Below are 27,245 nucleotides of genomic sequence, written 5' to 3' on the forward strand. Positions count from 1 at the left end.
TAATAATTAATGCATTAGTCCTGTCAACACATCGATATCATACGTTTTAATAGGGATAGGCGGTTTGTCTGTGATTTTTTTATAAAAAAACTCTATTTACATTCGATTTGACCAAAAAGCATGTGTGTATGTGACAAACTGTGCATGTGTTAGTCGCATAGGAATGTGTTAGCTCCAATTGTTGAGTTATATTACTTTGGACATATCCACCGGGAAACAAAAGACAGAAAATGATGGAAAGGGATAGGGAAAACAGAATAGATGGGAACTCCAACATGATTCCTAAAGTTACATTTGTGTTATTGAGGATCATATCTTTCTGAAGTTGAGGTTAACCTTTGATCAATAATGTACAGTATTTACAGTTTCCTTTATAAAGCTAATTCTTGCCCATCCTAAAATGAGAGAATGAAAGAGAGAGGGAGAAAGAGAGAGAGAGAGGACAGAAATCAAAGCAGACTTGATTTGTTCTGACCCGCACTTGTAAAAACAGAGAGCGTCTGCTTTCTAATATGCCTCACATTTTCTCCTATTTTACAGCTCTGCTGGATATCTATTTCCTGCAGCTAGGACTGGCAGTACATCCCGACCCTTCGTGCCATCTCTCTAAACGCAGGGTTAGGTGTAAAAGAGCGAAAATGGAAGCGAGATCATTGTCGATGGACGTAAGCGGTCCCACATGCAACGCCTTGAACCTCTCATTAGAAGGAGACAGCAGGAAATAAAAGAGAGAGCCAGAGGGAGAGAAAAGGATTTGGAGGTCTAAATGCTTTTGTTCCCTGCATGTTCGCTTTAGAAGATCTATCAAGACACACTGTGCTTAACAAACATCGCCTCTCGTAGCCATCACGGCTGTCAGCACCGGGTTGAGGGATCCTTTTTGTCACCCACAGCTTTCTTAAAGACTACTTGTATAAACATACTGATGGGCAGATGGTGAGCCCAGAATAGGTTAACGTGTTTTGTGTTAAATAACACTTCTAGTAGGTTCCTTTAAGGTTCTTTATCAGGTTGTATGGGTCCATAAGAACCTTTAACATAAAAAATGCTGGGTTATTTTAACCCATTGTTGGGTCAAAAACGGGCCAAATCCAGCCTCTGGATTAAATTAACCCAAAATGTTTCTACTTCACCCAACAATGGGTTACACATTGCGATATGCCGACCGGAAGTGGTGTATTTCAGTGTATTCCAATAAAAACTGTGTGTGAGGTGAAATCCTTTTTGTTTAACTGCATCAGTAACATTTGAATCTTTAAAAAAAACTATTAATTACTAATTTGATTAATAATATATTATTAATTTAATATGTACACGTTATTTTAATCTTGCCTCCATATGTTCTCTCCAAAAAAAAATATTGGGAGTCTTTGTTCATATATCCATAGCTGTTTATGGTTTCATTCATTTGCGTTCATTTATTTATTCCACTATGGTAAATATTGGAATGAAGCTTCTTGCACTGGAATGAGCTTCTTTCCCATGTTACCATTAAACTGAAACTGCCACTAGGGGGCGAAGTCCGGCAATCATGTCTTTATGTCGTGTGCAGTCGAAAGGCGGGCTAACTATCAATGAGCAATATACATCATGTTAGTTCACTGTGCATTAAATAATGTTACAACTTTTAAAAAAATGTATTAGTAGGTTAAAATTAAAATAAACTAAGAATTAAAAATGCTGCAGAAGCATTGTTCATTGTTAATTTATGTTAGCTAATGTATAACTAATGTTAAAACATACAACCTAATTATAAAGTGGTACTGTGTGCGCCAAATTGTGCTAATCTGGTCCATTACTGATTTATTTGTAATTTTAACAAAATATGACAAGAAGTAAAACATTTCAAGATAATAACAATGTACTAATGATAGTTTCTAAAGAAAAAAATGTATTGAAATAACCCAATTATACAGTGTTGGAGTTTGAACACATGAAAACCAATCTGCTGTGCCAGCGGGTTAATAATCTCACTCAAGCGCAAAATGTGTATATGAACTTAATCAGTATAAACTTACAAAAACCTACACTGTCAATCTAACCCAAAGTAAGATTTGCAGAGCGAGCAGGTGTTTCGTGTCCTAACACTCACAAGAACGAGAGAGCGAATGTGTCTTTCACCTGCACTTGGAGTAACACACTGCAAACTTTTAATATTTTCCTCGTTTGCGAAGTGCTTCCAAGTTTGACGTTTACGGGCTCACTTTCCCCACGCTGCCATGGCAGAATGAGGGCAACCGCCGATCATAACAATGTCAGATCGCTTTTACGGGCGTAATTTAAAACATGTGCGTGGATGTGACGAGAAATTAGAGCAAGGGAAATTGTGGCAGTAGGCTTGACCCTTCAAAGCTTCAATGGAAAAGAGGAACCGTTCAGTGACCAAACCGGCGAGGACGTGTGAGCCCGCATGACTGCGGCTTTGTACATTAAACAGAGATGAGATGGTTACACTTAAGTCATTTTGTGCAATTTCTGGCAATCTCCCTTTATAAGTGGGATAAACTACGGTAGTTTTGGACGAGGCTTTCATGCTGTCTCTGAGGGCTGGACCGGTTAATATCACGGCAAACAAGTGGTGACTGACAATAGTTTAAAGGACCATTAGTGTTTAAATGAAATTTGGGTGTGGGGGGTTTGTCAGCAAGAAAGAAGAGTTAACAGAGGTATTAATAGAAAAGGACAGGGAGAGAGAATGAAAAAATAAAAAGAGATGAAGGATAGATGGATGGATGGATGGATGGATGGATGGATGGATGGAAAAAGAAAGAAATGTATGGAGAATGAAATGGATGGAGGATGGAAGTAAGAAATGGATGGATGGACTGAGTAACAAAGAAATGGATGGAGAATAAAATTAATAAAGAAGAAAGAAATGAAGGAAGAAAAAAGAAAGAAATTGATGGATGATGGATGGAGAAAGAAAAAATAAAGGAAAAAAAGAGTAAAAAAGAAGAATGAAAGAGGGAAAAATGGAGCAAAGTAAGAAGGAAGGAAGAATGAAAGAAAGAAATAGATAGATGGATGGATGGATGGATGAGGACAGAAAGAAAGAAAGAAGTAAACAGAAAAAGAAATAAACAGAAAAATAATGAAAATAAAGGAAAGATGGATAGATGAAGAAAAGAGAAAGGGAAAAAAATTATGGAATATGAAACAATGGAAAAATGGAAGGAAGAAAGAAAGAAAGTAAACAGAGAGAAATAAACCGAAAAACAATAAAAAGAAAGGAAAGATGGATGGAATGGATGAATGAATGAAAGGAAAGAGAAAAAAATAAGAAATAATGAAAGAAGGAAAAATGGAGGAAAGGAAAGATGGATGGAAAGGGAAGAAATTAAGGAAATAATGAAATAATGGAAAAATTTAGGACAGAAAGAAAGAAAGAAAGAAAGAAAGAAAGAAAGAAAGAAAGAAAGAAAGAAAGAAAGAAAGAAAGAAAGAAAGAAAGAAAGAAAAAAGACAGAAAGACAGAAGGACAGAAAGAAAAAGAAACAGATGCATGAAGAAAGAAATAGATAAAGAAAGAAAGAAAGAAATGGATGAAGAAAGAAAGAAAGAAGTAAACAGAAAGAAATAATGAAAGAAGGAAAAATGGAGGAAAGGAAGGAAGAATTAAAGAAAAAAATTGAAAGATGGAAAGATAAGAAATAATGAAATAATGGAAAAATGTAGGACAGAAAGAAAGACAGACAGACAGACAGAAAAACATGGATGAAGAAAGAAAGAAAGAAAGAAAGAAAGAAAGAAAGAAAGAAAGAAAGAAAGAAATGGATGAAGAAAGAAAGAAACGGATGAAGAAAGAAAGAAACGGATGAAGAAAGAAAGAAACGGATGAAGAAAGAAAGAAATGGATGAAGAAAGAAAGAAACGGATGAAGAAAGAAAGAAACTGATGAAGAAAGAAAGAAACTGATGAAGAAAGAAAGAAATGGATGAAGAAAAAAGAAAGGCATGAAGAAAAAAGAAATTGATGAAAAAAGAAAAAAATGTACGAAAAAAGAAAGAAAGAAAGAAAAAGATGGATCAAGAAAGAAATGGATGAAGAAAGAAAAAGAGAAACAGACAAACAGAAAGAAAGAAATAGATGAAGAAAGAAAGATTTGGATGAAGAAAAAAAGAAATGGATGAAGAAAAAAAGAAAGAAATGGATGAAGAAAAAAAGAAATGGATGAAGAAATAAAGAAATGGATGAAGAAATAAAGAAATGGATGAAGAAAGAAAGAAATGGATGAAGAAAGAAAGAAAGAAATGGATGAAGAAAGAAAGAAATGGATGAAGAAAAATAAGAAATGGAATGGATGAAGAAAAAAGAAATGGATGAAGAAAGAAAGAAATGGATGAAGAAAGAAAGAAATGGATGAAGAAAGAAAGAAATGGATGGAGAAAAAAGAAAGGGATGAAGAAAAAAGAAATGGATGAAAAAAGAAAGAAAGTAATGGATGAAGAAAAAAAGAAATGTACGGAAAAAAAGAAAGAAACGAACAAAAAGATGGATCAAGAAAGAAATGGATGAAGAAAGAAAAAGAAAAACAGACAGACAGAAAGAAAGAAATGGATGAAGAAAGAAAGATTTGGACGAAGAAAAAAGAAATGAACCAAGAAAAAAAGAAATGGATGAAGAAAAAAAAAGAAATGGATGAAGAAAGAAAGAAATGGATGAAAAGAAAGAAATGAATCAGGTGAACATCATCTATTCCTCTCTCCAGTTCAAACACACATCTCTGCTTCTTCACTGTGTATGAATGTGAAGTCGGGCCGCTCCCTGCAGCTCGAGTCCAGACAGGCTCCTCCAGTCAGAACCGTCTTCTATCTGAAGAGGCCTCATCCATCTCCAACAAGCTAAAGGCAGACCTTTCCCTGAACCCCAAATCCGTTGTTTGTCTCCACAGATGAGGAGGTCATGAACACAATGCACTATGGGATGGCAAGTGCCAGGACATTCAATCATTACCGATGTGCAAGTGTGCGTGTATAAGTTGTGTTCTTTATGAATGTGCAGTGCGCGGCCCAACCCTCTAGTCAAACACCAGCCACCACATCAATCAAACAAAACCTCTTCACACCTCCTGCCCACCCACAACATTTAACAAAGAAAAAGAGCGGGATTTCGAAATCGAACACGAATGGCAGGAGGCCGTGACGAATGGGCCAGCGAGGAACTTAAGGTCTGGATAAACACAGACTTCTCAATTGATCTTTGATGGAAGCAATGTGGAGTAACGTGAGAGAATTGTGAGTCTGCTCTACAGTAAGACATTTAACATAAGGAGAGACTGCAGAATTACAAGAGCTGGAACACACAGGATGTTAAACCAGTGAAAATAAGACTCTCACAACACACTGTTTTAGAAGAGAATCTTGCCCTTTTTGCAGATGTTTATAAACCACTGTGTGTAACAATAAAACTGTTGGGAAAGGATGAGAAAGAAGGAGAGAAGAATAAATAGAAGGAAGGAAAATAAAGAGAGGCCCAATGATATTACGCAGTGCCTGAAAATAGTCCCCTGCTATTAAAAGTTACCAAGGGGAATATTTTCAGGCGCTGTGTAATATCACTACGCCTACTGCACAAATGGTATGGCAGCAAAGTCCTTGATTATTACTCCAGAATGAGAGTATAGTTCCTAGACATATCGGCATAGAAAATCGCAACTTTTAATTTTCCGTCGGTCTAAGTACACGATATAATTACAAAAGAGTCGAGTTTTTATTAGGAAAAATATCTAAACTCTTTGTTTATTTTTGTGTGCGATGCTAATGGTCTAATCAGATTCAATGGATTATGCTAAGCTATGCTAAAAGTGGTAGCGCCAGAGCCGGAGATCAGTTGAATGGATTCCAAAACACTTTGTGTCCCTTTAATTGATAGAGCATTGCCTTAAAGCGATACTCCAGCCAGTATCCGAAATAAACGTAGGGCTGGGTACCGAACGTCGATACTTTTATGGTATCGAACGAAAAACTCAGATACTTTGAGTATCAAAAATTATTTATCTTTCGGTGCCAAATTCCGGTTCCAAAAGCCAAGCGGCTGTGTCTGTGTGAGCCTGTACTTGCGTGTAAGGACCTAAAGCGCCGGCAATTGGCTTTCCACCACCACGTGACGGGGAGGATTGCTGAAAATACTCGCAGTCACCTAACACAAGTGTAGAAAGGATGTAATATGAGAAATATACAGAAAGTCTTTGTGACAGTCTTACCAATAGAGTTAGCGCAAGTATGACCGTGTTGTCTCTGTGAAAGGCACATCAACCAAAACGGCGCTTCTCCTAAAGCATCTCCCACAACAGTCTCGACAAGGTGTTTAAACTTGACCCACACGCACAGCTTTTGTCTCTCAATGCTTATGAAATACTCGCGCCTGTCTCTCCGCATTGCAAAGCCATCATGCCCTCGCCTCCCAAAATGGACGATGCATTTAATCTATTTTTTTTTTACAGTCTATGGTTTAAACTTGACGCACACCTGCAGCCCAACACTGCTTACAAGCCTGGCTCATTATTTAAAACAAACTAAAATTCCATTTAACTGCTTTGCTAATTTCACTTGAATGAAATGACATTGAACGCTTTTTCTACTAATTTTAAAAATCCCAAATGTATTTAATATTTTGATAATTATATATAATAAACCCACTTATTTAAATAGTGTTAGTCCGAGCTAAATACCATTTTACATTTCATAAAATAAAGCAGTGTTAATTATATTCTTAACTTATTTTTGTTTCCTTATTTTCATAAAAAACTGATGTGTGTCTGCTGGCGCACCCCTATCCAAAAAGCACAACCAGTTTTATTAATAATGTTACCCTGAGTGAGAAGTGTAACCAGAATTTGTTTTCATTAAGGTAAAAAATAAAAGTTACCTGTTTAATGTATTTTTGTATTTTAAAACATATGGTATGGGAAAAAGAACAGTAAGGAACCGGTATCGAAACAGAGGTATCGAAATTTGCACCGTATCGAAAGATTATAAACAATACCCAGCCCTAAATAAACGTCCATCATCTTTCAGACGAGGACATTTGGAGATATTTTAGTAAATGTCCTTGCTCTTCCATGCTTTATAATGGTAAAAAAACAGGGAACAGGGAACAACTTCTGACTTTGAAGCCCAAAAAACAGAAGTAATCCACAAGTCTCCAATGGGTTAATAAAGGTCTTCTGTGAGTCCAAGATGGCGTCGTTACCGGAAGCTAGATATTAAAGTTTTTAAAGTTTGAAATATGGATATTTTTCTCACATGACCGCATCAATTACCCGTAGAAGCCAAGTGAAGGATGAATGCACTTTTTGGGGGGGTTTAAAGTCAGAAGTTGTTCCCTGATCCCTGTTTTCTACCATTATAAAACTTGGAAGAGAAAAGGACATTTACTAAAATAACTCAAAATAGGGCTGAGTATCGATTCAGATCGATTCGATTTCGATTCACAAGCTATCAAAACGATTCGATTTCGGTTCTCGGGTCAATTTTTATACTCGATTCTCAATTCAACTCAATGAATATAGATTTAATATTACTACAGCATTTCACCTCTGCATTACAAATCACGCATATAGCTTTGTTCTTGTTCACAACACTATAGTCTTGCTTGCGAAATCTAAAATGTTTCCATACCTCTGACTTTTTATGTGAACGAATGTCAACGTCGACGAAGCACCTGAAACAGCCATTTTAAGCACTCGGTCCTAGTGAACATCGCGCAAGGCAAAAAAGAGGGTGACATCTAGTAGAGAAGACTATTAATTAGATTAACGTTAATTTTATGTTCAATGTTTGCGAAAAAAATATATTTGTGGCCTTTGAGAATCGTTTTTGAATCGACCAAAAAAAAAAAACGATTAATTGAAAAATCTCTTTTTTTGTCCAGCCCTGACTCCAAATGTGTTCGTTTGAAAGATGATGGACATCTTGCATGCATCTTGGATTGCTTGAGGGTAAATCATGAGGGTAATTTTGATACTTGGCTGAAGTATCCCTTTAACAGCACAAAAGTCATGGGTTCAATCATGGGCGTCGAAAGCCAAAAATGTTGTGTGGGTCCAAAACATTTACTGAAGTAGATGCTATTTTCTTGTATTCTGGTGCCTTCTACCTAAACAGTTGCTTTTATAGCCTAATGCTGCATTCAGACCAGCCACAGTAGAGGCGTCAAGCGCGAGTGATTTCAATGTTAAGTCAATGTGACGACGATTCCGCCTCCTTCGCACTTCTAGGTTGCGCGAATTGAGAGTTGCCCCGGGAAACTCGCAAGTTGAAAATTTTTAATTTTGGCCAATCAGGAGCTAACTCTAGTAGTGACGTGATTACAGAAAGCAAGCGGTGTCGCCGGAGCCCCTCCCCTGATGCAAATTTGACGCATCAAAAGTGGCTGGTGTAAATCCACAGTAAAATCTTTTTTACCTTGTTGTGTCGCAGCCAGAGTGAAGGTAGTAAAAATTCTGAAAACAAGAAATGGAGTGTAAATTATATGGACTCGTAATAGTTGTGCGACGGCGTAGGTACCACATCGGTTTTTAATTAAACTTTTGTGTCGTCGTCCACCTGTAACCACAGTGGCAGCGTGAAAGTCAAAGAAGAAGCAGCTTGGCAAGTTAACCCACAAACGAAGAAGAAACAGCAACTTGCTGTGTATGATTTGAGAAGACCAGCAAAGATGGAAGTAAACAAACAGCGACTTTTTTTACAGTTTGAGTAAATAACTCCTCAATTTGGCCCATCTTTGTTTTCACCATCACAAACGGAAATACCTATGACCCAGGAATTTTTACCTGACGGGAGGGGTTCTGATGGACCAATCACACCGTTTGTGGTCCGCATAGAACTGATGCGCTGTTCAAAATTTTGCGAGGTGCACATCAGGCTACGGATAACCTACGGCGTAGAGCTTACGCACGCCTATAAATTGGGCTTACATGAGGCAAATGGAATGGATTTGAGGAAGCAGCAGCGTCTTCAAAGTCAAGGCTGTAGCTTTAAAGTAGAATGGAATTTGGTGGGTCCAATATCATTGGACTTTAAAAAAGTGGGTGGGTCATGTCCCACATAAAATGGTTCTGACACCCATGGGTTCGATCATAAGGAACACACATTGTGATAAGGCGCGTTGGATAAAAGCACCTGCCAAATGCAGTTACAGTGTAAATGTTTTGCTTACCTTTCTTTTGTAGCTGTGCTCTTTCTTTCTGCAGCACGTCCATCTCTCTGGTCAGAGCCTTTTTCTGTCTCTCCAGTTCACATCTCAGGATGCCGATACGCAGCTGCATGCATTCCCTCTCCTTCTTCTGCGAGAGAAAATATGGATATTTTTGGTGAATAAAAGCTTCCTCTTTTTCATTCCACCCCAAACCAACTCTCTTGAGTGAAGTTATTAAGATAAGAATGTTTAAACAGGAGTAAAATATAGCTCTTGGATTAGTTCTAGTATGCAAATTTTAGTACTCAATCAACAGGCAAAAATAAAGTATATTCGCCTTGGAAAGCAACCGGATACCATAAATTCACATTAATGTGATAAAAACAGGGGATGATTTTTTTTAAAGCAGATTACAACAGACATCAGTGCCAGATCTTCCCTTTCCCCTTTTTCTCCAGCAACCAGCGCACTTGAGTCCACGGCAGATCTATCTAATCTACATCTACTGCCCTGCAGCTTTCGGGACTGTTAGCGAGCCAAACGCACTAATGAGGAACAGCGATGTTACGAGGGTGAAAGTGGGATAGAAAAAAGATAAAAAGAGAAAAGGAGATAACATGAAGAGAACGTTCGCTGTATCTACAGACTCTATGATTGGTGCTGGTGATCGCTATCAAAACCTGCATTACGGAGTCTAACGCGGAGCAGGATGGAGGATCTTCAAACGCTAGGTCCACATGGCCTCCACACACACACAAGTAGTATTTAAAATAAATAAATATTAGTACATGCAGTACATGGTAGTAAAAGTACAAGCATGTGCAAACATAACACACATGACTGACAACATACGGGATGTTGGGGAAACGGAGTGGAAGTGACCGAGCAATCTCACGTTAGATCAAGGTAACATCTCAAGATCTATTCTCGCACTTGGCAGCTGAGGAAGTGTCAATCAAAGAGACGGCGGAGATAAGTCCTATATCTTCAAAGCGCTTGAGCCCTTACACTACGGGAAGATTTTAAGCTTGCGTGTTTACCAATATCGCCACTGGCACGACAAACACGAACATTCTTGCACTTTGCTAAAAAAAAATTGAATTTTAAAATGCACTTTAAAATCAAAATGAGCCCTAATACTACTTAGTTCTTACTAGGCAAGTGAATATTTAAAAAAAACAAAAAGGTCCTGTGATGTGCATCTGTCCAATTTCCTGTTTTGACAGGAAATGCAAAACACGAAAAAATAACCTTATCCAACGATTTCATGGATTCTGTAAGAGGCGCACACATCCACTTACAAAATAAATCACAGTCTACTTTGATCCGCAATAATAAGGAATTACCAAGTAATTCAATTAGCGCAACAACAACCGGTATAGCGTCACGAGCGTGCGTATGCTGATTGACTGCTTAAGTGTACTAATAGGCTCGACACTGACCTGAGGCCAGTAAGAACTGACAGTCTGGTTGTTTCAAAGGCGAACGCTCTGATCTGTAATCAGGTTCTCATAACTTCGAGACTGGAAACAGATTTTTGCTCATTAAGCACAGTAACTGATACACTTCAGAGGAATTTCAGACCTTTGTTGACCTTTCCTACGCGGCAGGTTGTGCCGCTGTGATTGAGCGCGAGTGTCAGTCGTTACTGTAAACATATCCTGAAGTCTGACATTTTTCGCAGAACACCATAGACCTGCCAATTCAGTTTTGGCGGGGAAGAGGCTTCACCGTAATTCACGGAAACTTGACAGCCTACGAAAAATGTGGGATTGTATTCCGAACATACATGTTGGAAAAATTGCGCATTACGGATATACAGTGGGGTTTTAATTACTAAATCTGTATTGTAAAACCAATTCAAAACCTAATGTATACACAGAAATTACGTTTTAGGGGAAGATTTTTAGGTCACTAATCAAACTTTGTTATAAAATTTGATATAGGGACCAAGTTAACTCCTTTAAACAATAGGTCTGATTCAATTTGCTTTTTGAAACCTTTTCAAATGCATGAGCCTGAGTGACTTTTATTGCATTTAACCTATACTTTTTTATATTTGCACGCATGTTTCCTGAAATTCGAATCAGAATACTTGGTATTGCTAATGCAATGATCTATACCAGTTAGCTTTAGGAACACAAATTATGGTGTTTAAAGGGACACTCCACTTTTTTTGAAAATATGCTGATTTTCCAGCTCCCCTAGGAGTTAAACATTCAATTTTTACCGTTTTGGAATCCATTCAGCTGATCTCCAGGTCTAATGCTACCACTTTTAGCATAGCTTAGCATAATCCATTGAATCTGATTAGACCATTAGCATTGCGCTCAAAAATGACCAAAGAGTTTTGATATATTTTCTTTTTAAAATTTGACTCTTCTGTAGTTACATCGTGTACTAAGACCGGCGGAAAATTAAAAGTTGTGATTTTCTAGGCAGATATGGCTAGGAACTATCCTCTGAGGACTTTGCTGCCGTAACATGGCTGCAGGAGGCACAATAATATTACGCAGTGCCTGAAAATAGTCCCCTGCTATTAAAGGATATTAAATTTTTCGTCTGTCTTAGTACACAATGTTGCTACAGAAGAGTCAAGTTTTAAATAGGAAAAACATCAAAACTCTTTGGTTATTTTTGAGCGCAATGCTAATGGTCTAATCAGATTCAATGAATTGTGCTAAGCTATGCTAAAAGTGGTACAGCCAGACCCGGAGATCAGCTGAATGGATTCCAAAATGGTAAAAATCAAATGTTTAACTCTATAGGAGCTGGAAAATTAGCATAATTTCAAAAAAAGTGAAGTGTCCCTTTAAGCATAATGGCACATGCAAAAAACTAAGAAATGCTGAGATGCCATCTTTTAACTTAAATTGTTAGGCTAATAATGCAGAAAACAGAAAACCCCAGTGTTTATACAGTTCTGACAAATTAACAAAAAAAAATATTGCATGTCACATTGTGCTGACTGTACTTCTTTGTATTCGTTTGGCAAATCTTGATTTTATGTCATGGAAATCCATGGCTCATTTAGATTTGAGTAAGAGTAAGAATGAAAGGTGTGTCTCATGTTCTTTCCCACTGGCCAACGAAAAAACGCTGGAATGAACAAGCCTATGGGAACAAAAGTTAAAATCGCAAAGCACCGAAATTGAATGAGACAGATGACGATAAAAAATGAGGGGAGAACACACAGGCTTAAGATCAACAGCAGCACCCGCTTACCCTGAGAAAACAACATTTCAACAGGTGAAGGAGCCATCATACAAACACTAAGTACTTTAACATCAAAGACATTGAGACGTTTGTGTTTGTGATAGGGGCATCTTAAGGAAATCTTCATGACTCACAAGTGTGTGAGAAAGCAAGTGAAATTCAAGGCATATTTACACAGAGACTCTCTGGAATGTAATACAGTTTATTATCCGTATTATTGGTCTGTATGTTAAAACCACACAAGATCATTTGTATCCCTGCTTAAAAATATATAATTTAAAATTAACCAGGTGATTTTTGCTGCTTTTAGCCAGCCGAGCTGGGCTCTTAGCCTGGCCAAAGTGGTAAGCAGCAACCTGCCCAAAACCATACTGGTGAGGCAGGAAGACCAGATAACCACCCAGTTAAATTTTGTTTCCAGAATAGACACCAAACTGGTATCTGTGTGTGTTCATGGATGAGGAATAACAAAATCACTGCCAACCACAAATGTTTTTGGCCCCTACGGCACACTTAAAATTATATGTATGTCACTAAAATACATAACAAAATATTAAATATTAAATATTAGTGACTTGAGCAAAAATTTTGAGAAAAGTCTGAAGTTTTGGCATTCCTAACCTTTAAAGGCTCATTATAGTTGTGCGTAGGTCCTATGGCGTAGCCAAAACGGCATAGGTTGAGCGTTTTCATATATAAAGAGTTTGAAAGTGACAAGATGAAAACCACTATTTATTGTTACAAACTTTCACAAAGCATCTTTAGGTTATAATAACATAAAAAATTCAAATCCATAATTTGATTTTCAAAGATTTATTATAAAAACTGATACTTTTTTCCGCAAAATGCAATAAATCCATGAAAAGTTTTTTTTTTTCAAAATCCTATAAATCTATTGAATCAATATATAAATGTGCATTCATCTATGCCATGTTATATTCATTTAGTTGACTAGTGGTATACACGGATTAAAAAAAATACATAAACATTAATGGCCTTAAAGGTGCAGTGTGTAAATTTTAGCGGCATCTAGTGGTGAGGTTGTGAATTGCAACCAACAGTCCACTGCTCACCCCTCGCTTTTGAAACACATTGAGAAGCTACGGAAGTCACTGCTGTTAAGGGCTTCTCTAGAAACATGGCGGGACAAAATGGCGACTGCCACGTAAGGGAACCCTCAGTGTATGTAGATAAAAACATCTCATTCTAAGGTAATAAAAACATAACGGTTTATTATAAAAGGTCTTTATACACCCATGATAAAATAGTTTTGTATATCATTTTGCATTTCTGTCAAGAGATCCTTCTTAAAATTACACACTGCACCTTTAATGAAAACACTTACCTTGTCAGTACACTGTCATTGCTGCTGTCATCTTTGGGACGTCGTCGCTGAACTTTTTTGACAGCGATCAGTTGTAAAATGTTTTGGTCCTGCTCGATTTTCGTTGACTTCGCGTAAAATAATAGAACAAATTTTCATAAGATCCCCTGGGGTCAATGTGTTATGAGAACAAGCAACAGTCTTATGAGAACAAGCAACAGCCGGTCCGAGTGCCATTTTTTGTCTCCATTACTGTTGGTTACCAATATCACTGTCATTCGCTCAAACAACTTGATGGAAATGCACCTAATTCGCTTTTTTTGCGAATTTTGAAAAGATTCCCTTTAAGTTTGGGTGAAAAACCCAGCTAGTCTCTGGCCGTTTTCGGCCTGCTGTGAGAGGAGATATTTTCAAAGTGTTTATTAAGTTCAAAATCTACTTGAAAACCTCACAGAACGCCTGGGTTTTCCCAGCCATAGACTGCCACCTCAAAAAATGTCAAAAATGTTTTTCTTCGTTTACTTTTCATTTTTCTAAAGGATACAGTGAGTGTGGAAACACAAACAGAGGATTTTTTGGTGATACGTAGCAGAGTGAAAGTGGATTTGGGAACGCAAAATCCATCAAAACATACAAGAGCACCTAATGACATATTTATGAGGATCTGCGTAATACAAGATACACAACGTTCAGGACATTTACCACACTGCCGCTGTCTGTAGTATAGCATAGCACACATGACTCAGTCACAGGGACTTCCTGTTTGTTCAAACCGAGGGTACCAGCACCACCACATAGACCTCAGTCTCACCTGTATAAATAACACCCAGAATGCTAGAACAAAACTAAAATATGTGCATATTTCACATCTGACGATTTTTTTCTGTCATATTTATATGTTTGGCAGATAAATGGCAGACGGTTTGAGTGTCCAGCAAACCTTGTATGATTGATTTAACAATTTTGTTTGCAATCACCATTGCCTCAAAATTACATACTTTACTTTTAAGGAAGAAAAACTGTCTTTACAATTGTAGACAGCTTAAATGCTGGTTTATACTGCCATCTCTGTGAGTCTGTGAAAAAGACATTATCCCCACTTCAGAGTAAAACATGGAATTTTAAATTGAGTTTGACAATCTGCTATAAAATCCTGTCAAGCATACAGCAACTGTAAATTTATTCTTTTACACTTGCAGAGGTGCTGTACAGAGTCTTACCACCAGTACCGTGTACCAGGTGTAGGAAAAAAACAGGCTAGAAAGGATTTATGTAGTTATAAAACACATAAAGTATACAGTAAAGCAATCCTAAATAAGAACAGATGAACAGATTCAGGACATCCCATGATGATGAATTGTTGGGGTCTCACCTTTTCTGTGCAGGATGCTGTCGTCCTCAGTTTCTCTTCGATTTCCTTTCCGATCTTCTGAACGGTCACCTGAGTCTGTTTGATGGCCCTCTGGGCTGTGTGTAGCCTAAATGAAATACACAAACTGATGACTTCACTGTATGAAAAAAAAAGTATAGCATCTTTCAAGTTTCACTAAAGGCAGTCATGAACTATTTAGTCATTATGTATTTAATTTGAAAAGAGCATAACAACTAAAGACAAGATCAATTGCTGGTTTTTGGCAGAAACATCTAGTCTGTTTACATCAAGTAAATTACAGGAATAGTTCACCCAAATATGAAAATTCTCTCATAATAAAAGTCTGTATGGGCAGAAAGACGCAACCGACTTCCGCGTCAGAGTGAAATGGAAAATCACACAAGGAAAATAATGGGTGTGGCTTGTGCTTTCCACTGCGAATTGATTGGATATAGAAAAGTAGGTGTTTCATTCAGAAATGGAAATCGCAAAAGACGGACAGTTAAAGTGGGCGGGGTTAACAGATGCTCCCGCCCAAGTTGTCTAGCTGACGCCATCAGAGAATGATTGCCAAAAGAGGAAAGAAGTGCATTTTCAGATTTTAGTAAAAATTAATGAGGGCACGTTGATTTTAAAAGTCGCCATGAAACGGAAATAGCGACTTTCTTATTTTCCGAGTGGTGACGTATATCACAGTGAAACAGCTTTTGAAATTAAAGAATGGTAAGGCTGGACTCGGACTTCGATTGTTTGAAGTTGGGTAATGTTACTATTTGCTAATCGCTGCTATCTTTTCCCGGACCCTGTCCACCTGCCATACTATATTGACCAGAAGTAATGAGAGATCATTTCGAAGAGGGGAGGAGATTTGCATTTTAATTAACTCTTTCCTCACCATTGACGATTTAACTCGTCAATTAAGAGAAACCGCTTTCCTGCCAATGACGAGTTTTTCCGGCTTCCGCTATTATCCACCAGGTGGCGCTCTTACCCAACTTATAAAACCCAAAAGCAACCCTTTAGGTCAAACAGTAAGAACTCTGTTTATGTTTTGATAATCACTCTGAATCTGATCTCTATTAAAAGTAAAGCTTTTGCCCAAAATTAGGTATTTTTGAAGAAACCTACCCATATTTGAGAGGTGATAATGAAGGTAGGATGAAAACGTTTTTGTTTGAAAGCAGAGGGTTTGCTCTTTCATTTAATATATTGTGTGTTTATATTTTTAAAGAACATTTTCTGGAAGGCATAAAACTTTTTTGAAAATCATAAAAAATGTTGGCGCTGGCATTTTTTAAAAACGCTGGCAAGATAAGAGTTAAAGATTATGAGGGCACATGAAAAAAATAATAATGAAGAAAAAATAAATAATGAAGCTCACAGATAAGAAATTGTAAAAATAATACAATATTCCAAAAAACGGACAGTTTTTTATTTCAATTTCATTGCGACTTAAAAAAAAAAACAGAAACCCACACAGATAAATTGTTAATAATATACACTGCAACATTCAAAATAGGAATATTCCGTTTTGATTTTATTGGGACTTTAAATTTACATTTTCCATAGAAATGTGAAGTATTGGTCGCTAAATATAAATAGTTTTCTGACAAAAAATAAATTTTGCTTCAGAAGACATGTATTAAGGGATAGTTCACCCAAAAATTAAAAATCTGTCATCATTTACTCACTCTTATGTTGTTACAAACCTGTATACATTTCTTTGTTCTGATAAACACAAAGATATTTTGAGGAATGTTCGTAATCAAACAGTTTGTGAGACCCATTCACTTCCATAGTATTGTTTTTCTACTATGGAAGTAAATGGGGCTAACGAACAGTTTAGTTACAAATATTTCTCAAAATATCATCCTTCAGCCGAACAAAAAACATTATACAGATTTGTAACAACATGAAAGTGAGTAAATGATGACAGATTTTTCATTTTTGGGTGAACTATCCCTTTAACCCACTGGATTTGGATTAATGATGGATGGATGTGCTTTTGGGAGTTTTGTCATGATGAGCCACATACTAAAATGATAACATGACAACATTTTAAAATAAAATAAAAATGTATGTTTGTGCCCAACTGAAAAAAGAAAGTCTTGGGGATGGCATGATGGTAAGTAAATTATGAGTTTTCATATTTGGGTGACTATGTCTTTACATAAGTATGACAAGAGACATACAAACATGCACATGAAGATGTGGAAATGGAAACAGAATTTCCATATGTGAACACAAATGGATTTCACACAGTGATATTTTAGATTTATTTTGTTGCAATTGGAGAACACAAACTAAATTCCCCTGACAGGAACTACGGTTCTGTAATTGTTTACATGCATTTGTTTGTACCCCACTAAAAGCAACAGCCTTGTTAATATAACCTTCTAAATAACAGCTTCATTAGGCGATTAATAATGACTACACATGGGTCTCCTTGTTCATTTTCATTGAACAATCATTTTCTGACTCATTTGGTTTTACAACCTTACAAAATGGCTTCAATCCCAGATGTTCAACTGCAGTTTCACAGACGTCATAATTTTTTATCTATCTGAGAGCACTGCCAAGCAACACCAACTGGGAGTAGAAAAATTCAGTCACATTTGGGAGAGTATATGCTTTAAACTTATTTTGAAACAGTCCCAGAAAACTAAGAATCTAAAAACATACAATTTAAATGTTGCAATGTTGAAATCATCTCTTATATGCTAGTTACTAAACTATAGTAACTAAACTATAACCATTTACAGGATCATTAACCCACCATAACAGTAAAAACTCTGGCTAGAGTCCAAAATTAGGACAATTTGCTGGGCCAGTTCACTAAAAAAAAACTACAGGAACACCATCATAATACACAGCTTCTTGTAAGACACACATTTTTGCAAGACAGTGATGCTTTCGCTGTTTGCTAAAACTAAAACATCTCTTTAAAGCAACACTAAAGAGTTTTTGCTCTTTGCTCCCCCTACAGGTTGGAAGCGGAATTGTCCATTACCACTGTCGTAAATAATTTAGCCTACTGCAGCAAAGCTGGCTCTGATTGGATTGTAGGTCTGCCGTAAAGCAAGTTTTTCTAGTTTTCACTCGAACTACAGGACCGCGACCCGACGGTTGGAAACTTCTTTAGTGCGGTTTTGGCCAATAGAGGGCAGCAAAGCAAATGTGAAAGTGCCGTTCACCCTGTTTTTAGTGGATGAACCTTGAAACTTTTTTGGAAACGTTATTTTAAGGTAAAAAAAATCTTTAGTGTTGCTTTAAACATGTCTTAATGTTGGTGACAGGTGCAGTATTACAGAGATATAGAGACTTTTTTGTGTGAAATGCACACAAATCCAATCACTGTACTGTATTCGACACTTAAACACCCAAATCTGACACTTTTTTTGTTCACCCTTTTCCATTGTAATACTGTAACATTGTGGCACACATGGGAGCATTTCATGAACGACTGCTGGGACTGCATACAATCCACTTATTTCTAACTCTCCATTCATCCACACAACTCATTCACTCTCTCTCTTCATCAGTGTCTCTCTCCCTTTCTGACTTTCTCCGCCTGTAGGATTAGCACATTCCCGCTGGACTCCCCCAAGGAGACTCAAAAGTGCACATAGACGGGGTTAAAAACAAACTGCACACAAAGCAGACGCTCATTCACACACCCCTGGCAAACTACTGAGCTTTTAAGCTCCAAATGTTTTTGAAAAAAAATGAAACCTGGCGAGAATGCACGTTTATAGATGGAACAGTCTCCAATTACTGGTTTCAATGGGTTTTAGGGTTCCAAGAAACCCTGGGCAAAGAAATACAGACCACCACATTGGGCGTAAAGAGGAAAGTTTTCCTTCCACGTGCTGATAGAAACCGCTGCGATCTACCAAGTTGCCTTGTATCTCCACATCTGCAAAGACTTTCTGGAAACTGCCAAGTTGATAGGGGGTGACGAGTCCTTTGTGACACGACCGTTCTGTTGCTCCCCTCTACATGAAGCTCTCCGACCGATGACTTCATTACAACGCACGCCATTTCTTAACAATCATCAAACTGAAACGATCCAATCAGATACCTGAGAAAGAACGACATCATGGCCAGCTTTTGATCCAGACCATCAACATTCTCCAATGACTAGTGTTTCTGAATTCAAACAGTTTGTTGACGAAGGTTAAGTGCCAATATCAACATGGTGAAACAATGCAGACTAATACTCCCCGAGCAATCCATCTGGATTAAGTTTCAGCCTTCCCGTGACCACCCTGGTCCTTTTTGACCACACTAAAATGCTCTGCATCTGCTACGAAGTACAGCTGACCTGCCACAGACCTTCACCACATCCAATGACTTAGTTTTAACTAACCCAAGTCAATCTGAATAACCTTATTAGTGATGATAAATCATAACAAAACTATAATGCACCTATTATAATCAGCAAGGTGTATAATAGGACAGTTACAGCTTGACATTGAAATCTACACCCCTCTTGCTCATATTTGGGGCCTCTGTTTTCCTCCCTCTTAAAATCTCTCACATTTCCCAGCAGCACTCTGTGTGAGCCGAGCGGGACATAAATCAGCAGGCCTTTAAAATCCGCCCTGTAACAAGTTCGCACAGCGACAGGAAAAATATTATTATTTTTTATCAACCGTGTCTCTCTTGTTATATGCAGGGTGATATGGCACGTCGATAAGTTTGATTTGACAGCTTTATCGTTGCTGTGATTGAGAAATCTGATAGGGCGCTTCCCCCAGGTGAGCGGCATTTATCGCCCAATCAGATTTCACGCATGTCTGCACTCTTATCAGCCCTCAACCCGTCTCACAGTCAACACCTATCTCACCCAGCCAATCAGAAGAGGGCACAGGTGGTTGCCTGGCAACTGGCAAGTCAGCTCAGACATCAAATGCAGGCTCAAGTTAAAAACACAAAATAACACCACAATCACTTTAGTTTCTGGTGAATCAAATTGTAAAATCTAGGGCAATGATTTCTAAAACTGACATCACACTGACCAAAGCAATACATTATCTAGCTAATATTATTAGGGCTGCATAACGATTAATCGCGACTAATCGTTTGCATAAAAAAGTATATATGTGCGTGTGTGCTGTGTATAATAATTAAATATAAATTAACACACATACACACACGTAGATATTAAAGAAGTATTTACATGTGTATATACATTTTTAGATTTATACACTCACCTAAAGGATTATTAGGAACACCATACTAATACTGTGTTTGACCCCCTTTCGCCTCCAGAACTGCCTTAATTCTACATGGCATTGATTCAACAAGGTGCTGGAAGCATTCTTTAGAAATGTTGGCCCATTTTAATAGGATAGCATCTTGCAGGTAGCAATTTGTGGGATGCACATACAGGGCACGAAGCTCCCGTTCCAACACAACCCTAAAGATGCTCTATTGGGTTGAGATCTGGTGACTGTGGGGGCCATTTTAGTACAGTGGACTCATTGTCATGTTCAAGAAACCAATTTGAAATGATTCGAGCTTTGTGACATGGTGCATTATCCTGCTGGAAGTAGCCAATGGGTACATGGTGGTCATAAAGGGACGGACATGGTCAGAAACAATGCTCAGGTAGGCCGTGGCATTTAAACGATGCCCAATTGGCACTAAGGGGCCTAAAGTGTGCCAAAAAAACACCCCCACACCATTACACCACCACCAGCAGCCTGCACAGTGGTAACAAGGCATGATGGATCCATGTTCTCATTCTGTTTACACCAAATTCTGACTCTCCCATCTGAATGTCTCAACAGAAATCGAGACTCATCAGACCAGGCAACATTTTTCCAGTCTTCAACTGTCCAATTTTGGTGAGCTCGTGCAAATTGTAGCCTCTTTTTCCTATTTGTAGTGGAGATGAGTGGTACCCAGTGGGGTCTTCTGCTGTTGTATCCCATCCGCCTCAAGGTTGTGCGTGTTGTGGCTTCACAAATGCTTTGCTGCATACTTCGGTTGTATCGAGTGGTTATTTCAGTCAAAGTTGCTCTTCTATCAGCTTGAATCAGTCGGCCCATTCTCCTCTGACCTCTAGCATCAACAAGGCATTTTCGCCCACAGGACTGCCGCATACTGGATGTTTTTCCCTTTATTACACCATTCTTTGTAAACCCTAGAAATGGTTGTGCATGAAAATCCCAGTAACTGAGCAGATTGATACTCAGACCAGCCCGTCTGCCACCAACAACCATGCCATGCTCAACATTGCTTAAATCACCTTTCTTTCCCATTCTGACATTCAGTTTGGAGTTCAGGAGATTGTCTTGACCAGGACCACAGCCCCAAATGCATTGAAGCAACTGCCATGTGATTGGTTGATTAGATAATTTAACAGTGTTCCTAATAATCCTTTAGTTGAGTGTATATCTTGACTCTTTTCACCTGAGCCAGTAAGCCAAAACGCTATCAATTTTTTGGATACATTTGCAAGATTTATAGTGTGCGGGATCTTTCTGTTGTTGTTTTTTTATTAAGTGGTAACATTTTACTTGAATTAAAAAATAATTTTGACATTTTGAGTAGCAACCCAAATCACCATATCATCATTACAGTAAAGAGTTTTTATGGTCAAGCACCACTTACATTTTCTTAAGAAATTGTATGAATCAAGATCCACATACATTTTAAAGCGCTTGTGATTTTCCAGTGGCAAAAAACTGTGCTTGGGTTTACATGCACAACAGCAAAGGCAAAAAAATGACTTGATCTGAAAAATGAATGCTATAAACTCAGAAAAGCATTAACTCCTTGACCTGAAACATGCATTAATTCATTGCAGAGTTGCTGGAATCAGAACAGACACATTTCTGTAAACAATGTTTTCCTTCTTTCTTTTGTCTCGTTTTTCATTTTCCATTCATATCCCCACATTTTCTGCTCTCTGTGTGTTTATGTATATACCAACCAGTGACAGCCAAATAAATCTCAGCTATTGTTTGTTTGCAAGTCAGCAGCGCAGCATCAGATCCAAAATAAAACAGGAAATGAAAACAAAGACAGATGCTTCATCAAGAAAACAAAGATAAGGCTTGAGAGGTTTAAAGGCTTTCATGTGTCACATCTTAAAATAAAAACAGAAACGCAAACCTAAAAATCACAGAAGCGTGTAAAAATCATCTTTTCATGTCAGACAGTGATTTTGTTTGTTGCTTGTTAAGATTTATATTTTGGACTGCCGACTTTACAAACACAAGTCTGTTCAACACCACGTTCTTCATTTTACTTTCTTCGACTCCTCATATCACATCACCTTTCAATTTATAAGGAACCGATTCCACAGAACATTCCACGGATCATTTTGCGTTCAAGTGTGCGGAAAGGACAAAGAGAGGAAATGAAAGACAGTCTGTCTCATTGGTATCTATGAAATGAAGGGATGAAAAATCTTTTCCATCTCTTTTTTGTTTGTACAAAAAGCTGATAAATGCCCTTATATCAGGTGACAGCCAGAGTTATGTTGTCTTTGCCATTCCTTACGCTTTCCCTCTTTACTTCTTTTCGAGATACGGGTCACACACACTCAGTATGCCAGATGCGTTTGTAGTTACACAAAAATTACAATTGTTATTTACTAACCCTCATGTCATTCAAAGCCTTTAAATGTCTATCTTCTGTGGAACAAAATATTTATATTTTAAGGAATCTTTATTTAGATCCTTAATCGCATTCTCAGAATAAAAGGTACAAAGGCTGTCGGTACCCTTTAAAAAGGTCCTAATATGTACTATTTAGGTACAGATATGTACAGGGTTCCCACACCTTAGTTACCTTCAAATTCAAGGACATTTCAAGGACTTTCCAGGTCCAATACCCTCAAATTCAAGGACTAAATGTGGGGACACATTTCGAGTGAGAGCAAGGTAACATCGTGTTACCTTTTAAGATACATTCTTACAGTTCCCTTTTGAGGGAACTCGCGCTGCGTCACTGCGGTGACACTTTGGGGACGCCTTCAGGGGTAAGTGTGTCTGAACGTTTACATCAAAGTCAACCAATGGTGAGACTTAACAACAAAGAGAGGGTGACGCGGGAGCCAGGAAGTATATCGCTATCTGAAATATTGTCAAAGACGGCATTACAGGAACGCCGGAAGTATGGCAAGGAAGCCGCATGCAGCGTCTGGTTCCCTTCTCAGAAAACAATACGTAACCCGAGACATTTTCATGTGTCAAACACAACTATGCAAAAAAGCATTTTGGTATGAAATCAACATTCACATACAGAAAATATATAAGCATTTATAGCAAACAGTTTAGCAAGTATGTAGAATTTTTATGATATTATCCTCCCCTACACAGGGAGTAATATGGATTTTTTTCCAGAAAACTTCTTGCATAAAAAAAGATTCAAGCACTTTCAATGACTTGTATCTACGTATGTATATTTTCAAAAACTTCCCAGGGCCTTGATTTTTTCCCCCCAAATTCACAAACTTTCAAGGATTTCAAGGACGCGTGGGAACCCTGTATGTATATGTGAGATACCAATATGTACCTTTGAGGTACTATATGCACTCTTTAGATACAAAAAAGTGCATGTTTAGTCATAATTTTTTGATACAGACTTCAATGTAGACTTATAATTAGACTCTCTGCTTAAAATCAAAAACAATATATGCAGCATAAATAGATAAAATAATTTAAAAAGCAGAATAAAAATAACTGTCTGGTTAATTATCTATGAAAACACGGCACATATTTTAGCCAGCTTCCAAATATCTTCTATCAAAAATATTTTCGCCACACAATGAACAAGTGATACAACATGGAAAATTTGGAGTGCAAACAACTCAAAGGGATGTGAGCCTGAACGGATAGCAAAACAAACACGCGACTATCTACAAGTGAACCCCTACCTGCAGTTCAGAGCAGGAGAATGTCAACACATGACTCCATCGCCACACACCTCCGAATTCAGCATTGTCTACAGTACTAAAGAGACAGATAAGATTGTGCCGCATGGAAATACTTTGGGCTCCGACATTCCTGCTCATTGCCGACAGGCGGCCAATTCTTTTGACACTTTGCCATGACATCATCTGCGTTCAATTTTGTTCAATGAAGTAAATTTAGAGATAGCTGTGTGTTCCTGCTAGTTGTTGTTCAGGGTGAATGTGAAGAAGGTATAGATCGGAGGCATTAAAGCAAAAAAAAAATTGTATCATGAAATTACAAAAGCATGAAAAGTAACACATTGTGAGGAAAGATATTGTCCTTAATCTGGGAAAAACCACGAAATAAAATTTTAACAACTAGAAATCAACATTTGGTTGCAAAATAATAAACAACAAAAATCATACAAAATTATTATTTTAAAATGTATTTTAGAATATTTGGTAAAAAAATTGCAAACCAAATATAAAAGAACCAGAACTAAAAGAAGTCGTAAACGTATAGTTTGACCTTCTGATGAACATTTTTTTCAAGATTAAGCTAAACTTACCAGTTATCCTTTGATAAAAACCCTCTTTGTTTTGAATTTTTAAGAGTTTCACGGCCTATTTGTTTACCCTTTTGTGGAAAGTGCCTGTTGCCTATTTTCAGAAATTTCCAGCTGTAAAGAATTGCTACCCTTCTGATTAATCTAATAAACAAAGCCGTCTCCTTAGCGTGAGCCAAAACGTTTTAAATTAAACATGTTTTCTGTAATTGGACCAAAAGGGAAAATTCTCTCCGACAAATCCAGATGCAGACGTTCTCGACATCCAGCTTAATTCATGAAAGCTGCAAATTTGCTGTGTTTTCGGGCCTGCAAGCGATCAGGCCCTCCGAGTCACGGCAAGGAGGCATTTCATGTCCGGCTAACCCCTACATCAATGTCTCTCAGTACATTCAGCTGTCTGCTGTAATGCTGAATTCCACCCCGAGTTAGATTATCACAGCTTCGGGACTCGGCTCCATTATGAGTGTTACATAAATTTGTGCTAGGAAATTATAGCCATCCAACCCAGCAGACATGGAAACGCATTAAGCGCATGCACGACTCCGCTGTGCGTGCCAAAAGATGGAGTAATCTAATGTAAAATACTAAAAGAATGCACTTTACATTAACCCAGAATGATTAGACTTGACAACACTTTTCACCAAAGGTCAAATATGAAAGATAGAAACAGGCTGCGCTAACTCGCCGTATCATTTACACGTTTAGCTGTCTATATAATCATGATTTATACATTGGTATGTGCTGAAAAAAATTCGTAGCGATTAAAAAATTTTAGCGCTTGAATGCACTGTCAGTCGCTTTGGATAAGTGTCTGCCAAATGCATAAATGTAAACAATATGTCACTAATCGAAACATGCATAAAATATGAAACATCATAAAATAACACACTTAAGATAAACTAGATCAACATTTTATAATTTTTCACCATTTAGAATCAAATATGTTTGATATTTAGAATTTTAAATCAGGATGATTGCATCAGTACTTTTACAACCACATAGGAAAAAAATGTTTTATTGACTATTTATGGTTAAAAATGGGCGTGTGCAGGGCAGGATATGAGGCTGATTCGCGTATGCACACTAGCAGTTGACTTTGCTTCAGGTGTGCGTACGCACGGTTTTATAAATCTGAATATTTTTGGCATACGTCCTTTTTGGCTTTTGGGCGCACGTAAACTTTTAGTAAGGATCCTACGCACCGTTTTTATAAATGAGACCCCTGGTAAGCATTGAAAGCTCCTAGCGTACTTGCTAACAAATGTTAACATTAAAAATAATTATTAATGTGTCACAATCTCCATTTATTTTAATGTGACCTTGCAGGGAAGCAATGACGCGCTCTCTCTTGCATGATAATCTTAACATCGTGCAAGCCATAATGCGCCATTGTAGTGTGAACAGGGTCGGCCCATCGGATTATGGGGCCCTAAGCGTGATCATGAAAATGGGCCCCGCTGGAGTAAAAATTGGCATAGCACTGCAATTTGAAAAGTTAATTTAAAACACCCCAAAAAATTGACAATTAAAATATTTAAGTGTAGTAGTTTTTATTAAAGGTGCAGTGTGTACATTTTAGCGGCATCTAGTGGTGAGGTGGCAAATTGCAACCAACGGCTCAGTCCACTGCTCACCCCTCGCTTTTGAAACACAAAGAGAAGCTACCGTAGCCGCCACCACACAAACATGTCATCGTCGGAGACAACTTAGTTAAAAAATGTGTCCGTTAAGGGCTTCTGTAGAAAAATGGTGGCACAAAATGGCAACTTCCATATAAGGGGACCCTCGGTTTATGTAGATAAAAAGGTCTCGTTTTAAGGTAATAAACACATAACGGTTCATTATCAAAGGTCTTTATACACCCCATATAATATGCATTTCTGTCAACAGATCCTTCTAAAAAATTACACACTGCACCTTTAAGTGCAACATATTAAGCAATGCTGTAATAGTGCAACAACTGTAGTGTAACAAAACTAAAATATTGTATGTACAAATACAAATATCTTGCAAAAAAAAAAAAAAAGGCTCATTTTCCTGCTCTGCAATTATAATACGCAGTGCCCGAAATCAGTCCCCTGCTATTGAAAGTTACCAAGGGGACTATTTTCGGGTGCTGCGTAATATCATTGCACCTGCTGCAGCCATGGTACAGCAGCAAAGCCCTTGATTATGGCACTGGAATGAGAATATAGCTCCTAGCCATATCTGCCTAAAAAAAATTGCGCAACTTTTAATTTTCCGTCGGTCTTAGTACACAATCTAACTACAGAAAAGTCAAGTTTTAAATAGGAAAAATATTGAAACTCTTTTGTCATTTTTGAAAGCAATGCTAATGGTCCAATCAGATTCAATAGATTATGCTAAGCTATGCTAAAAGTGGTACTGCCAGACCCGGAGATCAGCTGAATGGATATCAAATCCAAATAGTAAATTACATAGCATAATAGTCTTTTTTTCATGTGGGCTAATTTATAAAGGGTGATAGACATTTCCTTATGTTTTATTTTCTTATGTATTTATATTAATATTTCACCTTCCATTTTTGTGATCCCTTTGCTAATCAAAAAGGTCCCTGTGCATGCAGCACACATTGCCTGCTGTTTGTGTAATTACAAAATAATTTTTATGCTTGGAGGGCCCTCGTCTTGTCGTGGGGCCCCAGGCAATGGTCCTGTATTGCCTGTTCGACGGGCCGGCCCTGAGGGTGAACAT

At 37.7% G+C, this 27,245-nt stretch overlaps 1 protein-coding gene across 1 annotated transcript in view; it reads right to left on the reverse strand.

Annotated features, from left to right (window-relative positions):
• uvrag (UV radiation resistance associated gene) overlaps positions 1-27,245 on the reverse strand; it is a 124,854-nt gene that overhangs the window by 74,835 nt on the left and 22,774 nt on the right. Inside the window, exons 7-8 of the mRNA XM_055208209.2 lie at positions 15,051-15,156; positions 9,160-9,286 (exon numbers count right to left, since the gene is read on the reverse strand). Of these exons, the coding sequence (XP_055064184.1) occupies positions 9,160-9,286; positions 15,051-15,156 (233 nt within the window). The remainder of the gene's footprint in view (positions 1-9,159; positions 9,287-15,050; positions 15,157-27,245) is intronic.

The sequence above is a fragment of the Misgurnus anguillicaudatus genome, chromosome 12 (genome assembly GCF_027580225.2).
Source record: "Misgurnus anguillicaudatus chromosome 12, ASM2758022v2, whole genome shotgun sequence".
NCBI classification, from domain to species: domain Eukaryota; kingdom Metazoa; phylum Chordata; class Actinopteri; order Cypriniformes; family Cobitidae; genus Misgurnus; species Misgurnus anguillicaudatus.